At 41.0% G+C, this 17,965-nt stretch overlaps 1 protein-coding gene across 1 annotated transcript; it reads right to left on the reverse strand.

Annotated features, from left to right (window-relative positions):
* Positions 1-1,083: 1,083 nt before the first annotated feature.
* LOC311488849 (caspase-3-like) lies at positions 1,084-4,606 on the reverse strand. The gene is made up of 6 exons (XM_084545706.1): positions 4,546-4,606; positions 4,097-4,455; positions 3,967-4,001; positions 3,688-3,793; positions 3,057-3,603; positions 1,084-2,961 (listed from the first exon to the last, which is right to left on the reverse strand). The coding sequence occupies exons 2-6, from the start codon at positions 4,449-4,451 to the stop codon at positions 2,826-2,828; spliced, it is 1,179 nt and encodes a 392-aa protein (XP_084401832.1). The 5' UTR covers positions 4,452-4,455; positions 4,546-4,606; the 3' UTR covers positions 1,084-2,825.
* Positions 4,607-17,965: the final 13,359 nt, after the last annotated feature.

The following is a 17,965-nucleotide window of genomic DNA, read 5'->3' on the forward strand; positions in this document are numbered from 1 at the left end:
CATTAGCGCTGCCTGTATTCAGCGCAGACACCCCTGTACTAAAACAAGCAGTTGCAGCAGCTTTACAGGACAGACTTTTGAGCCATCAGGGTGGTTGTATTTGTCATTTTTATGGTAAGCGGTCTCTGTACTGTCGCTGTACTTCTCTGTTCGGTTTGTTTTCGGATACGGACAAGAAGACGAATGGATCCGAGTTGTCATGGCAACGACGCTGCAGTACCGTAATGATGATTGTATGTGCGCAGCACCAGTGTAGGGAGGCGCATTATCTACTAGGCTACAAAGAAAAACATAACTAGCAGGAGAGTAAATAGACACAAATACATAATTGCCATTTTTGGTAATTAATTTCTTATTATTATTATTAATACACAAAAATTAAAATTTAGTAAACATTTTACTTATTAAGGCAGAGACATTTTTTTCTTTCTTTTGTTTTATTGTCATTCAGTGTAAGAGATTCTTAAATGGATCTTCTGTCCCTGCGTTGTCATTCTTCAGACAGAGCCGTCAGTCCTTCCAAGGCTCTGGTGATGCTTCCATCCGGAGCTGTGTTGTTAATGAAAGTTCCGAACATTTGACATGCACCTCCTTTTTCAGCAACATGTTTTTGCCATGCCATAAGAGAAGTTGGGGCTAATTGTTCAGCTATGTGTGGGAATTCCCATGCCATCTCTTGTGTGATTTATAAATCTGTGTTGGTTATAATACAAGTAGTTAATCCAATCAACATTTCTGTTTACTGTAGACCACCAGAAAAGGAATGACTCAAACCTGTCTGTCAATTGATTATGTGTCTGAATCTCATCAGGAACACTTCTTGATACTGCACCATCGCACAGGTAATACCACCCCAGAGGCAGCTTAGATCTCAGCTTTCAGACTCTGCACGGCCACCAGAGGTCAGCTCGGCAGGATAGTTGCCATTGTCAGCGGTAATATTGATAGTATTAGAGCACCACTCGAGGGTCCTTGCATCCATGTCATGTCCTGATTGTAGGTGTAATTACTTGGTAGGGTAGCTGTCATTGGTGGGATAGAGTCCTTGACTGGGGGAAACAATAAACTCAGAGATTCACATAGTTGTATGAGTTGTACTTTTATTTTTTTATTTTTTTTCACCTTTCAGTAAAAACATATTATAATTTCCACCTTTCCTGGAAGCGGCGGCCTTCGTTGTCAACTTTCCTTTTTCTACTTAATGTAGCCATGACAGTTGAAGGGTCAAAGCAAATTTTATTCAAATAAGTGTCGGTTGCATACACTTTCAAAGCTCTCTGTCTGAAAACTCCTCCCTATCAAGAGTACCGGCATCACACATCATTGGCTGTAGTTGGCAATGGTAGTTGGGCTATCATCTTCTTATTCTTTGAGGTTTAATAGCAGCTGACAGACATCTGTCGATGCTGCGTCCATGAGTTGAGAAAAGGAACTGCATGCTCAATTTGTGCGCTGGATGGCGGGCCAAATATTTTTAGACAAAACGCGGGGTCATATAAAATTCGACCTCAGGCCGTGGTTGGCTCGCAGGCCAGACTTTGGACATGCTCGGTGTACACAGAACTAAATTTCTCAGCATTGTCTCAGCACAACATACTATTTAGTGCAATAGTAAAAATAATCTGGAGTTGACAGTAGTGCAGAAATTGTTCATAAAGTAAATGTCTGAGATAGAGAGCAGCATATTTCCAGACTACAGCAATTAAGATGTTCAAGTGTGTCAGGTAAAGAAGAGAGTATAGTGATTCAGTAGTGCTGGTTCTTCCCAAAGTAGACACCGATCTCTTTGGTTTTGTCCACATTCGGGATCAGGCTGTTGTCTCTGCACCAGCCCACTTGCTGCTCCACCTCCTGTCATCCCAGAAGAGGCCCACCACAGCTGTTTCGTCTGCAGTCTTCACAATGTGGTTGGGGGCAGATTGGGATGCAGTTGTGTGTGTCATCAGAGGGCTCAGAACACAGTCCTGAGGAGAGGCTGTGTTGAGGGAGATGACACTGGAGGTGTTCTGTCCAACCGACATTAACTGTGGTCTGTCAGTGAGGAAGTCTAGCAGCAAGTAGCACACAGGCGGGGATGCTGATGCCCAGGGGTCACCAGGGGAATGATAGTATTACATTTTGAACTGAAGCCCAGGAACGGCATCTGCACATGAGTGTTCTTCATTTGAAGAACGTAGGCGATGGTATCCTCAGTGGAGCAGTTTGGCAAATTCCAAGGGGTCGGATGTGGAATGGAGTCTGGAGATGACTTACGCTTATAATGGGAGAGAGTGCAACAGTCCGGTAGTCACTGAGTAAAGTGATTTGTGTTTTTGTTTTGGCACTGGGCTGATAGTGGCAGTCTTGAAACATAATGGGACTTTGGCGTAAAACACAAACCAGCTGATCTACACATTCTCTGAGCACCTGCCCAGGTTTGCTATTAGGGCCTAGCGCCTTTCATGTGTTGACAGTTCTCACAAATACATATTATTATATAATAAAATTATTGTGTACCACTTTATTCATATTTATTTTACTTCCATATGACTGTATAAAACCTCGGTTTGGTTCGGAATATCAATGTGAATCACGTTTAGAGTCGAGGTAACAGAAATGCGGTGTTGAAAAGTATTGCTTTCAGATTCGTTCTAGGTTTATATTTAGTGTGTATAAATGTACATGACACGCATAATTGATTGTGAGACCTGTAAATGTGAGTGTGAAATTACTGTTACATTGATAAAAGATTAAGAATGATACAAAAGGTTGAAAAATTAAGAAAGTATCCCCCTGGTTTAAAAGATAGAGTACGCTGAGTTTACATGACTTGTGCTGATTGAGCTTCAGTTGCGACATGGTGACAGCACAAGCTTCTTCCTCATGGTGAATCTCACTTCAGGCATTTGCTTTTTTGCACCAGTTTCTTTTTGGCCTACTTCCCTGTTCACGTGGTGGAGGATGCTGGTGACGTCCTCACCCCTAAAATCATAGAGTACAGTGAAATTATAAATACAAAATGTACTGGGGGTGTTTTAGGATATTTCACCACAGAATATGTTGAGTTACATACTTACCCAGGACAGCGCTCCCTTAGCTGCTGACACACAGACTGGACAAACCAGCTGCCATCTGTAATATGTCGAAAAGCCACATGATCTTCAACCGTGGCATAGGCGACCAGAATATCACTTTTCACAGGGATGGATTCTGAACCAGGACCATCAGCCTCTTCGTTGCTTAATAACACTCCACGTAGTTTCTCACGTCCTTGGCAGGCCTGGATCAGGAACACTTTGGGCTTGCCAGAGAGGGCGGACTGGTCTGTTGCCTCAAAGGTGCTCGTAATTTTTTTGATCAAGAGGGGCTCGTCGTCAATCCCCAACACCACACCATTTTCTCCATGACTCAGAATACAGCAGATGAATGCATCGCCATGCTTAAGAACTTGCTGAGGATGAGTGAATCCACTGCCAGACCACTCCTCACAGCTGAACTCCTGCAGCTGCGTGGGGTCAGTCAGAGAAGCAAAGAAGTTCAGAGTGCCATTCATCTGGTCCCTGGTTTGGTCTTTACACATCAGCACTCTGAATCCAAGCCAGCTGAACACCTCTGCCAAGCTTTCTGCAGGAAGGTCAAATAAAGGATAAAAGTAGTTACGCTTCACGCAGCAACACACAAGACAATGGAGCAAAAAAGTCAACATACGAGCATCTTTGTCCGTTCCACGTCTCTTTGGGGCCCCCATGAAATTCTCGTTGTTTATGATGACACAAAGGCCGACAGGCTGGCTCTTCAGTTGATAGAAGTCATCCTAAAATAATATGTCATGACTTAAACGCTATCATAACAGTCTTAAGTTGTATTTATTTCACAAGATATTACAAAGATAATATTCAGTGTGTTACTACAGGATATAAGATTATGTCTACAGAAAACGACAAATCCTTTTTAAATATAATACAATGTCCAGCATTATGACCTCACCTCCCCTTGGCTCTTGCTCTCTTGTGACAGAACATCTGAGGAGAACAGAGTGAAGCAGAATTGGATAACAGAGAACTCTCACTGTGATTGCTTGATGTCGAACCGTTTTAAATCGTGCGTGTTAACCTACCACTGTGAGGTGCAGAGACTTGAACAGGATCCTTCACTTGAACAGGCCTTGATAGACTACGAGGGTCGTTCACTTGAATGTCCTTCAGCTCAGGGAAAGTTGATGTAATATCGTCGTCAGTTTGCAGGAGGTCCCAGAAATCTCGGCACTTTGTTTCTCCTTTATTCATGATCTTATCCACCAGCTCGACAACGTGCCCCTCCACGTTCACATTGTTGATGCTTTTAAGATTAGTGTACTCCCGGCGAGTTATCACCTTCTTCTCAAACACCTTGTTGAGGATAAGCGGGTAGTCTCCGCACAGAATCCCTTGAATGGTGGTTTTGTTTTTCCGTATTGTGTCTGCTGCGGTCATCCTGCTTTAGAGGCGATAAAAGGCAAAGAACCACATGTTGACTTCTCAACTCAGCATAATACAGCATAATAAACAGTTTATCACACGTTGTTACCTCGTCGTTAGACGGTCTTAACTGGGGACATTAGTTTCCCTGTTTTCTGCTGGTAGATTGCTTTCACTTGTATCTCCTATACAGGATACAGTAGATCCCGCGTACTTCTTAATTCAAAAGAACGGAAGTGCGGTATATGTGATGCTCGCCCGCCACCTAGTGGAAGAATAGTCGAGTAACCAGTGAGGATCGCAGGCTGTGACCTGTACACCGAGCAGGCATAACATTATGACCACCTTCCTCATATTGTGTAGGTCTCCTTTTTGCCTCCAAAACAGTTGTGATTCCTCAGAAAATGGACATGAGCCTTCTGATGGTGTCCTGTGGTGTCTGGCAACAGAATGTTGTTAGTGGGGGCCTTTGGGTTCAATGGGTTGAGGGGAGGGGCCTCTGTGCATCCCACAGATATTTGATCAGTTTGGGATCTAGTGAATTTGGAGGCCAGGTCAACACCACTGTGTTGTTTTTTGAGTTGGTCCTAAACCGTATTTGTGTGTAATTGTGCTGGGGATGGCTGCTGTCATCAAGGAGTGTCATTGCTATGGGGTGGGGGTGCCTGGTCTGGTCTAGGTGGGTGGTACATGTCTAAGTAACATCCACATGAATGTCAGGTTCAAACGTTTCCCAGCAGAACACTGGATTGTCACAAGACGGTCAATGTTATTTACTTCTCCTGTCACTGATTTTAATGTTGTCCCGCACAATGTTGTCTCATTGTGCGGGATGTTCGAGGGGGGCCCAATTAATTAGTTAATCAATTTAATTTGAAGCTCGATTCGATTCTGGGTTAGCAAGTGTCTTTTTTTTTGTTTTATTTCCAACAAACAAAGCTGAGACAAAGTCAGCAGGACTTGTGGGGTGTTCTTGAAGACGTTTCACCACTCATCCAAGTGTTCATTCCTTCATCCATCTTCTTTAAGCACTTGTTCCTGTGAAGGGTCGCAGGGTCTGCTGTAGCCTATCCCAGCTGTCATCGGGCGAGAGGTGGGGTACACCCTGGACAGGTCTCCAGTCTATCGCAGGGCTAACACAGAGAGACAGACAACCATTCACACTCACACCTACGGCCAATTTAGAATCACCAATTAACCTAATGAGCATGTCTTTGGATGGTGGGAAGAAGCTGGAGTACCCGGAGAGAACCCACGCAGACACAGGGAGAACATGCAAACTCCACACAGAAAGGCCCAGTCGGCCCATGGATTCGAACCCGGGACCTTCTCGCTTTTAATGATGAAAAATTATTTGCTACTTTAACAGTTTTTGTGGAAAATGTAAAAGCATATGTGGAACTGAAAGGTGAATGTATAATAATAGAGAACAGCAGTGTTTATGATGAGGTGCTTTGCAGTACAGGAGGGACAGTACTCTATCCAGACAGACAGCTGCCACATCCAGAAGTTCTCGGATGATACAGCCGTCGTTGGATGGGTATCAGACGGGAATGACCTGGAATACAGGAAGGTGGTCGAGGACTTTGACGACTGGCGTATACGCAGTCACCTTCACATCAATGCCACCAAGACAAAGGAGATGGTGATTGACTTCCAAAGGAAGGCAACACAAACCGCACTGGTGAACATCCAGGGACTGGATATAGACATCGTGGATGGATATAAATACCTGGGCGTTCACCTGAACAATAAACTGGACTGGTCGGACAACACGAATGTCCTATAGGAAGGGACAAAGTCGCTTGCACCTGCTGAGGAGACTGAGGTCCTTTGGGGTGTGTAGGACCCTACTCAGGACTTTTTTATGACACTGTGGTTGCACCGGCAACCTTCTACGCCATAGTCTGCTGGTGTGGTGGAGTCACAGAGAGGGACAAAAAGAGACTGGGCAAACTGATCAAGAGGGCTAGCTCCATCCTTGGCTGTCCTCTGGACTCAGTGGAGGAAGTGGGGGAGAGGAGGATGTTGGCTAAACTGTCGAACAACCCCTCTCACCCCCTGTATGAGACGGTTGGGACTTTAGGAAGCTCCTTCAGCCAAAGACTGCTGCACCCACAGTGCAAGAAGGAACGCCTCCGGAGGTCTTTCGTCCCCTCAGCAGTCAGACTCTTTAACATCAGCCTTTCTTAGCACTGCTGCTGCTGAACTTCTTTTCTGGACATACAAGAGCACAGTAAATACCAATTCATTTCTGTCATTACACATGTCTTTTTTGTGCAATACTTGGTGCAACTCCTATTGGAGTTTGCTTTATTCATGATATTGAATGTCAGTATGTATATTCATCTTCCTTACCATCTCAAGCCTCTATTTACATTAGTTGGTTCGTTCAGTTTTTAGTTGGCTACTGAAAACTTGATGCAGTATGTAAATATTTTTTGTACCATGACATATTTACTTAGTTTCTGGTGTCTACCTTATTCTATTTTTTGTATCCTTTTGTATCTTGCATTCAATGTTCCCTCTAATTTTTCATGAGTCTGGGCATACACAAAAACTCCCTGAGTACACTGTGGACCACTATGAGCAACGTCAGACGCTGTGGCCACACACCAGTATTACACCTGTCCAAAACCTGGGATCATAGCAAGTTACACGGTTTTGTTAAAAGAATCAATACAGCAGTAATTTCCATTAGTTTACTTTTAATATAAGTGATTTGGCCCGCTTAACATGAAAAAGACAAAAATCTTGTTGTTCATGAGCTGTGTAAGTATGTCATATGTCAGTGTGAGGGTCTTGCTGTCTGGGTGAGGGAGAGTCCTGCTCTGGACGAATTGAGACATGTACACCTTTCAGAGATAAAATTTGTTCACATTAAAACATTGACATTTTGCACAATGTCTGTAAAATATACAATTACTTTGGCTTAGTGCCACTGCCCGTTGAGGTTTGTATCATTTGTGTCTCTTAACTCCGCCGCACTGTTACATAGCTAACCTGCAAAACACCGGCGCCGCGGTGCGTATGCGCAGGGCACGTACACACAAAGCGCTGTCAATGACATCGATTGGCTGTGTAGGTGAACCGCATCAAAGACTGCTGCACCCACAGTGCAAGAAGGAACGCTTCCGGAGGTCTTTTGTCCCCTCAGCAGTCAGATTATTTAACATCAGCATTTCCTAACTCGTCTGCTGCTGAGCTGCTGAGCTTCTTTTCAGGACTTATGCACAGTGTAGCTACAGTATAACCATCATCTCACACCTTCTAGTTGCAATACGTGGTAATTTAACTCCTATTGGAGTTTGTTGTTGTTTTTATTCATGATATTCATGAATGTCAACATATATATATATATATATATATATATATATATATATATATATATATATTCAACCTCCTTAACACTCTAACTCCTCAATCCAAATTGGTTGTTTCAACTTAGACCAGACACTGTGAATCTCTTTGATGCAATATGTAAATATTTTTTGTACATAACATATTTGTTGGCCGTATTCTATTTTTATTCTATTTTTTTTGTATCTTCTGCATCTGGCACTGTTGTTTCCTGCTGCTGTAACGCCCTAATTTCCCCACGGGGATGAATGAAGTCTTATCTTATCTTATCTTATCTTATCTTATCATTGTCTGGACACCTGTCACTCAATGGGTTACACTGCGAAATGGTACAGAATAAACTGTTATTTGTTTAATTTATTAACAGTTCATGTTGGATTTTATTTTATGCGCTGCAAAGATTTTCTTGTGCGCGGAGAACGTGCAAGCAGTACGCAATTGCGCAAGCGCGCAGTTTAGAGGGAACATTGCTTGCATTGTTCCTTCCCGGCGTGGTATTTTTATTTATTTTTTTTCGTGTGTGTGTGTGAAACGATATTTTAACTATTTGACTCGAACCTGAATTGAATTAGATGCATATTTTTGTGTAATATGAACGCATTCAAAAACAAATTATTATTCAAAATGTTATTTTTAATACAGAATAACAAAATTAACAGAATAAAATAAATATCTTTCAGAAACAGAAACCTATCCTTCTTGACTTAAAACTCTATAAATTTATATTAAACAATAGAAAGCAGAACATTCATCTTTTAGCGCAATAAGAAGTGCAAACAGAAAGTGTGAGGAAAAGTTGTTGCTTTGTTGTCTTCCGGTATCTTCTCGCCAAGCAACAGTACCTCGACCAATGAGATGACCGGGATTCCAGTCCGATGTCAGCTCATTGGTCACAGAGAAGTAGACGGCATGAGAATAAATTTACCGTAAATTTCCATAAAGCGCCCTGTTATTCATTATTTCGATTGACATTTCACACACTATATTTGATTCTCACGGTAATACGGGACAAAGTGCGCCCCGTCTCAGCTCAGTACAGGACGCGTACATTTGTTTCTAAATACAGACGATTCCGTTTTTCAAGGGACGGTTGGCAACCCCATGTGTTTGTGTATTTGTGTGTGTGTGAACCCCGCAATTTGGCTATGAAGCTGTTTCCTGTTCTTCCAATACTTTGGCCCAGTTTGCTGTCTTTGTTGGGGCCACATAATGGTAGGTGGTCTTTATACACCACGTATTTTTCACACATTTAATATAACTATTTAGTTGATGAGCAATGTCTATCAACACTTGGCTGTTAAAATATGTTGCACATTTCCTTGAGTAAGTCATGTTTTACTCAAGGTTTTCAGTTTTATGTTTTCGTTAGCATGGTGTTAGACCTCTTTCTTTCAATAGAGTCTTCCAGGAAATTGGCTTCCTTCCCCACCCAGATTAAGAAAACAAAAATGGTTAAAAAGCACTACCCTTTCATTGGTGGCTGAAAACAGCCACTAACTTTTAACTGCTGTGTCAGATAAATATTTTTTTCAACTTTTTTTGTATAAATCTGTAAATCAACCTCAGTACTGATCAAAACTGCAAAATATTAAAAAACAAAAAACAAAACAAACAAAAAAATATATAAGGATTTTACAGTTATTCTTGATTGCTTTGATGTAGCTGTCAACTCAAACTCCACATTTTCAAAACAGGCCTCAGTAGTGGCACTTATGGTCAAAATTACACATTTTGTTTGCAAAAAGCTCTAACCATGCCAAAAGATTTAAAATATGCAACAAAAGCAAATTTTGCCTTCGAACAACACAATTTGCAAACAAGTATATGAGCTCTTTCAATCAATCATTATAAAATGGACAAAAAAATACAAAATACAGCACTCTGTGCGAATCAGTGCACCATTGCTTGTCATTGTAGCCTATTGCCCAGTGGCCTTTGTTGTGTTTCTGCATAGCCTGTGTCAAATTTGCTTTGCTTTGATGCAATTTTTATTGATGCCATGACATCAATAAAACATGACATATTTTTTTCAGACTGTGGCTGAAAGCTGAAATACTGTAAATATTACAGAAAATATATTGTGGCGTTGTCTGATGCCACTGTGGGTTCTTTCAGCAGAGAGTTAGACTGCAATGACATTTGTAGTTATTTATTTTGAAACCACGACACATTTACACCTCGCAGGCATAGTCTCCTCTGCCGACGCCAAGAGTGTCTTTCTTTGTGCCGTGTCTCATCTGATCTCCAGGTCCAGCACGCTACTGTGTTTAAAAGGAGAGCGTGATTAGACTAACAGGATGTGTGCCAATCACTCTCACCTGGTCCTGCTCTCATGAGCCCTCTCCACACCTCTCTCCTGCGGCTGATGCACCACGCCCCCTCCATATTTATGTAAACAGAAATTGGAGTATAATAAGTCCTCTGCACCTGTTTCTTGGGCAGCAGCAGTCATTGCATTCAGCAAAGGCGTCTGCTCGTAGGGATGGTGATCATAAACCTTCCACCTCCAAGCAGTGAAGAACTCAAAAATGGGGAATATGCTGAGAGGAACTGCATCATCATACGAGGGTGTACTCCAAACCACTCAGTGACAAGGCAAAAGTGGTGGAACGCCACATTGTCCCAAATAATGACAAAGAGTGGCACGCCAGGCCTCAACAGCCTTCTCTCCTTGGGTAGGATCAGCCTCTCATGAAGTACATTCAGGAATGTTATGAGGCGTTCGGTACTGTATGGGCCAGTAGTGGGGATAGGTCATAGGATACCATCATTGGAGATGGCAGCACACACATGGTTATGTTGGCACCCCTCAATAACAGTTGCCCGAATTTCATCTGGAACTTGAGCCCTTCCAACTACACCTCGCACACGGACTCCTCTTCCTTGGGCACCTCTACCTTTTACTCTCACTCTCATCTGCCTTAGACCTTCTCCATGCTGGCAAACAACAACACAGACATGGCACCTTTTAAGACCTGATTGCTAATTGAAGATTTGTGTGAAGGAGTGTCAGGTGCTTCAGTGATTTCATACTGATCTATGTAGTTTATAATAGTTAGGAATAGAAGGTTTCTGTTTGGTTACCATAGCTAAAACAATGGAGTTTGGACTGCTTGAATGAGATCCATGTTAACTGTTTTGCAAAAGGGTGGGGGACATGTGTCAATCCTTCTGTTCTGCTGAGATAGTGATGATGAAAACTGAGTGGATCCCAGTTTGTCTAAGCAGGTCAAAGCAATCAAGAAAAACTGTAACCCTTTAAGTGTCAATTTAAAAGATAAAGTCCCTGATTTTGGGAGTGGAAAAACACAAAATGACTAGAGGTGGGACTGGTTAAATCGAATTAATTAGAGGCTTTGTAATTAATTAATCTTGATTAATCACATTTTAATCGCATAACAATATCTGGCCCAAAAAGCAACATTTTTTAATTTAAAATGGATTTTTGTGGACGACTGAATCAAACAATAGACACAGACATGAATATTGTAAACTCAAGCTCTTTTATTGTCTGGAAAAATGCATTTCAATTCAAAACAGTAGAAAAAGAAAGAAAATATCCCAGGCCAAAACTGATTGTACGCAAACATGTTATAATGACGGTTGCTAAGTTTCATAAGGATTGGGAGACTACTTCGCGTTCATTTTTTTGAATATGTCAACGATTAGTAACATCACTGACTTTAGCTCATATTTAGTTTTTGTGCAGCAACCGTTTTTTCAATAAAACTCCTTTTCATAGTGTTCGCGGCCGAAAACAGCCACTAACTTTGACTGCTGTAAATATATATCAGATAAGTATTTTTTTCAACTTTTTTTTTTTTTTGCTTAAATCTGTTAATCAATTTCAGAGAAATACACACAAAATGACCTATTTTCAATATATAAAAAATGATCAGAGACAGGAGATTTTTTACTTGTTATCACAGTCTTGGATATGTCAAAGATTAGCGACATCATTGACTTTTATGCATATTTAGTTTCTGTGCAGCATCAAATTTTCATTAAAACTTCCTCACATGCTGTTATGAACCTTATTTCTGGCGTAAAAACGATCGTTTACTCACCCATATAACTTTAGTGTCATTTGGATCCAGTGGAGTGCCGTGTATATCCATATAGTGGGAGTGACTGTGGCACTGAAACGCAGCCTCTAAATAAGCATTATCTGCCACGAAACTCGTTAATTTCGCTAATATTTTGTTATAATACGCTAGTGCTATTCCCCGTTGAGTCTGGAGTTACCTGTTATCTATTCCCGGACGTGCAGCGGTTTGTTGTTCTTTGGCCAGCTGTTCCTCTCTCTCTGCCTCCACATCTTCCTTTCAACGAGCTCCTCATCCATATACTCTGGCTCAAAATGGTAAGGACATCCATCATAAACAAAGTCGTCGTCCACAACCTCAGAATCAGAAGAATATTCAGCCATGCTGCAAAAAAACTAGCAGTGCAAATTACAGGTAAACAAGCCAACTGTCCCGGGTGTGCGCGGCGCTCAGGGATGACATCATCCAGGTCAGAGGGTAGTAGGTCAATCTACAGACCCTGGATGATGATAACAGGTAACTCCAGACTCAACGGGGAATAGAACTTGCTTATCATAGAAAATATTGGTGAAATTAATGAGTTTCACTGCAGATAATGCGTTATTTAGACTGTGTTTCGGTGCCCCACTGGATCTAAATATCGTCCGAATGACTCCACATGACACCAAAGTTATATGTGTGAGTAAAAGATTGTATTTTATGCCAGAAATAAGGTCCAGGTTGTAAAAAACGATAATTCCCCTTTAAGATAGATATAATTGTCCTTGCCCCTATGGTGTGACTCTACATCTGTGTTTTCTTATAACAGTGGCAGAGGGCAACAATTCCGATATCTGCAATGTGGAAATTGACAGTGGAGAGGTGAGACTCAAAGTGTTGTTTCAGTTTATGAAGATAGCGCAGATAAAATAAAACCCGGCTGCTTTTTTATTTTCTGTATTTTGTTGTTTGTGATTTGGTTTCAGCTCTACAAGCAGGATTCTACAGGACTTAACGATACTGTCGAAATGACGGATGGAGAAAAAATTATCTGCCTACTTTATCCATCAAAAGAACTCAACTGCTCCTGGTCGTTCCACACTGCAGAGAAGGATGCTCATCTCTCTGTATCTGTCGGGTATTCTTTTGTCTCGATGACACCATCTTTACATGTAGGCTACATATGGATGCCATATTTTTGATGGTTATTTATTAACATGAATGCCTCTCAAAGAAGCAGATGAAACACCTTCATAAGAACTGTTCCAGTCTATGCTAAATATAGAGAGGTTTCTTCTATACAGCAATGATTAATTCACTGATCAGTTCCAAACTGCGACACGTCTGAGTGTAGTAGATCAGTGAGAGGAGAGGAATGTATTCATGAGTGTAAATCCTTTTCTCTGTCTCTTCATCCAGTGTTTGTAATGACAACTCAACAATTCAGTCCATGAAACATTCCTCTGTGGAAACAGTCGGATCAGCGTCTTGGACTCTCAACAATCTTGATTTCCTTCAAGTGATCCTCCACTGTAACATGTCCCACAATGACATGTGGACATCTTACACCTCATTGTACGAAATGGACAACCTAGGTAATGCCCCCAGACAAACACTGCCATTAAAAATAAAACGATCTGCTGGTGTCAGTGGAGAAGTGAATGCTTAATATCTGTATGTGGGCAGAATTTTTGAAATACTGTATTAACGAGATCTTATCAGATGATGTACAAACAGACACTGTTAACTGTGTATGAGTCCTTTGGGTTAGCCTACACGGTAGAAAATACGTGTGATATTAACACAGGCATGGTACGAGGCTGCTGCTTCCTGGATTACACTAACCTCATGCTAAATTAAATTATTTAGCCATGCACTTGTCAATGCTAAATGCTAAGGCTTGCATGATTGCATGCTCGCAACATGTGAATGCTAGCCTGCTGATGTTTAGCAGGGCTAATGTTTACCATCTTAGTATAGCATATTAGCATGCAAAAATGTGTTGATAACCACGTTAACTCATTTTGGTTTGGCTCCCAGTGGTTTCACAGTAATTTGGTACCAAACAAAGTAATAAGTGGGTTTCATCTGTCCTCAAAATTATTCTCCAGCTGTAACCCTCCACTCCGCTATATAAAAGCAAGGCCATTTACCATGTTCTGGTAAGCAGAAGGTTCAGGTGATGTGTGTGTGTGTGTGTATTTTGTAGAGAGTCCACTGCAGATGTGCAGAATTAATTTGACTTCTTGCATTGTCGTGTGTGCCGCAGAGGTCCTGTCTCCACCCACAGACGTTTCTGCATCAATCAGAGACGGAGACCTGTACGTGACATGGGTTCGGCCGCAGAGTAGAGCAACCCTAAATGATGACTGCTTCGAAAACGAGCTGTACATAGATGATCAGGTGCAGTATGTATGAGTGTGCAGATGCCCGTGGATGCTGATTATTCCAAAAATAACACATGCTGTTTTGTTAAAAGTGTTTTATTTTCTACTGCACATACAGGGATAATGAACACTGGATTTAAAAAGATTTAAAAGTCAGAGTAGTCTACACTAAGAACAGTCTGAGTAAATCCACTGTTGAATGTTTTCTTAACAGGAAAGACCCAAAATCATCATTGGCGAACAGTTCTATAAAAAGCCAAAGGCAGATCCCACTCACAAATACAACGTGAGAATCAGGACAAGAATACATGACGATTGCCTTGGATCTACTTACTGGAGTGACTGGAGCTCCATTGACAGTGAGTAGACTTTGTTGGAATCATCGAGTCACCAAGTCTGGAAGCCTGAATACACAAAGTTTGAAAGCACTGACATCAGTACAATGATCACCTTCTCTGTGTGTGTCCCCATAGCGGTGGAACCGTCAGCTTACAAAGTCAGCCCTCTGGTGATCATCTTGATTTCTCTTGGAGTACCCATGATCCTCCTGGCCGTGCTGCTGCTGGTTCGCTATCAGAGGTCCTGTTCCCACCCGACTGAATGACTAACCTTTCGACTAGCAACTCATTCACAGCCTCTCACCGACGTCCCACCTCTTTTCACGCAATTGTTTTAATCTTCCTGTCAGCTGCATATCATCTCATACATAAACTCTGCCTTGCCTTTAAAAGTGAACTGTTCGGTGTCAGAGAAAAAGACAAAGTTGACCCCAACGTTTGCAGAGGCAGCAAACTGAAAAAAATAGAAAGGAGAAGTTAGAGGATGGTGTCAGTGTCTTTTTTCTTTCTTTAATAAATAAATAAATAAATACGTAAAAAAAAATTATTTACGTATTTATTTATTTATTTATTAATACCAATTATTGCAATACCAGTTAACAAAGAGGGGAGAGGATGACAAGAAATCATTGCTACCTGTTACATTATATTTTGCTTAATTACAATAACATACAATACACATAAATAATATTTTCAATGATAAGAATTATAGACGGTTTTGTATAGCAGTGTAAAAGGATATTTTTTCCCCCCCCAAAGAAATAAAACATAACTGACAGAACCTATACCAGTTTCGTTTGAAGAGGGAGGAGAATCTGAAAAAAAAGAAAAAAACAGATCAATAAATAACAGTTTTAAAAAAAAACACGTAACAGAAACACATTCATATCTGGGGTGCTGGCGGGGTTTTTGGGAACATCCGGGACCCTACAGACACCTAAGCACATATTTTTGAGTTGTGACCAGTATGTATAAAACGAGTCAATCTGATTGTTTTTTTAATGCTATTTGTTTTTCTGTTGAGATGTGGTTGGATAATAGGAGGAGCCACTGAGATATTGTGATTTTTGTTCTGTTCTTCCAGTTTAGGAGGATGGTCTCTTTAGCAACTGTTAGACCAATCAATATTGGTTGTTGATATTTCAGTGGCGGTTCAACTACCGAAAGGTCTCCTAGCAGACATACAGATGGGGAGGCTGGAATACTGCGACCTATAGCTAGCGAAAGTGTATTAATAACGTTTGTCCAAAGTTTCTGGATTGGTGGGCAGAGCCAGATGGCGTGAAAGTAATCGTCTATAGTGTTTGTGGTAGGCTACAGTGTAAACAGATGTTATTTTCTACCATTCCCAATTTATATAATATGTTTTGGGTGCAGTGTACTCTGTGCAAAATTTTGTATTGGATAAGTTGTAGTTCGGAGTTTTGTGACATTGAGAAGGTGTTATTGTAAATGCGTATCCAGGTTGTGATATCGTTGGTGGTCCGAGGTCCCTTTCCCAGTCTTTTATGGTTGGCGGGAGGTTACTGTCTATGTGTATTAGGTGTTTGTATATTTTTGAAAATGTTTTCTTCTGGGTGGATAGTAGTTTTATTTGATTAAGCAATTGGGGTATTTGCAGAGTGTTGTTTATTATATTGATTTTCTCTTTTATACAGCATTTTAGTTATGAATATTGTAAGAAACTATTGTTGCCAATGTTATTATGTTGTTTTAGTATGTCATGGGGTATGAAGTGTGTTGTAATCAAATAATTAATGTAATCAAGTAATTAATGAAAAAGTACCAACTGTTAAAGGCTGGCAAAGAGTGGTGTTTGATCTAGTACCATTAGAGTACCTTACATGCGTATTACATTCAAAAACAGACCAATTCTATAAAGTGTGGGAACCCTATTTGAACTATGTAGAGCCTAGTGTCTCTAATATTACGCTGCAGGGGTTTTCTTGACTGCTCATACCGCACATTATTATGGCAACCCCAAGTATTATATATATTATATGGATCTGAGCTGGTGTCTTGTTTTTGGTTTGTTTGTTTTGTTTTGTTTACTTGTTTGTTTTGCGTTTTATTTCTGTGAACAATATTATGTAACCATCGTTTTCTTGTGCAAGTGAAAAATTAATAATGAATATGACAGCAGCTTGAGATCAGAATTATACTAATATATGGCTGTAGCATCCTCTGTCTGATCATGCAATTCAAATAAGTTGTAATAATATGTTTATCCATAGCTTCTGCAAATGGTGTCTTAGAGCTATTATTGTGAGAAATGAAGTTGATATGGTACACCTTTGAGGATAAGCGGGTAGTCTCCGCGCAGAATCCCTTGAATGGTGGTTTTGTTTTTCCGTATTGTGTCTGCTGCAGTCATCCTGCTTTAGAGATGATAAAATGCAAAGAACCACATGTTGACTTCTCAATTCAGCATAATACAGCATAATAAACAGTTTATCACACGACACGCGGTTACCTCGTCGTTAGACGGTCTTAACTCTAGACATGAGTTTCCCCGTTTTCTGCTGGTAGTTAACTTCTGAATTCAAAAGAACGGAAGTGCGGTATATGTGATGCTCGCCCGCCTCCTAGTGGAAGAATAGTCGAGTAACCAGTGAGGATCGCATGTGGCCTGCACCCCGAGGCATAACATTATGACCACCTTCCTCATATTGTGTAGGTGTCTCTTGTGCCTCCAAAACAGTTGTGACTCATCAGAGAATGGACATGGGCCTTCTGGGGGTGTCCTGTTGTGTCTGGCAACAGAATGTTGTTAGTGGGGGCCTTTGCGTCTTATGGGTGAGGGGAGGGACCTATGTGGATCAAACCACAGATACTTGATCAGTTTGGGATCTAGAGAATTTCAAGGCCAGGTCAACACCACTGTGTTGCTTTTAGAGTTGATCCTAAACCGTTTTTGTGTGTAATCGTGCTGGGGATGGCTGCTGTCATCAAGGAGTGTCATTTCTATGGGGTGGGGGTGTCTGGTCTGGTCTAGGTGGGTGGTACATGTCTAAGTAACATCCACATGAATGTCAGGTTCAAACGTTTCCCAGCAGAACACTGAATTGTCACAAGACGGTCAATGTTATTTACTTCTCCTGTCAATGGTTTTAATGTTGTGGCTGATCGGTGTATGTTGTCTCATTGTGCGGGATGTTTTCGAAAAGATCTTGGCCCAATTAATTAGTTAAACTGTTTTTACTATTTAATGGTTAGGATTCGAAGCTCTCACGATTCGGTTTCCGAGTTAGCAAACGTCTTTTTTTTAGATTTTATTTCCAACAAACAAAGCTGAGTCAAAGTCAACAGGACTTGTGGGGTGTTCTTGAAGACGTTTCACCACTCATCCAAGTGTGTTCTTCTCAAAAAAGAAAAAAAAAGATGTTTTTGTTGTCATTACAACCATGGCAGGTATATAA

This window comes from Chelon labrosus (assembly GCF_963514085.1).
Source record: "Chelon labrosus genome assembly, chromosome: 6".
Lineage (NCBI taxonomy): Eukaryota > Metazoa > Chordata > Actinopteri > Mugiliformes > Mugilidae > Chelon > Chelon labrosus.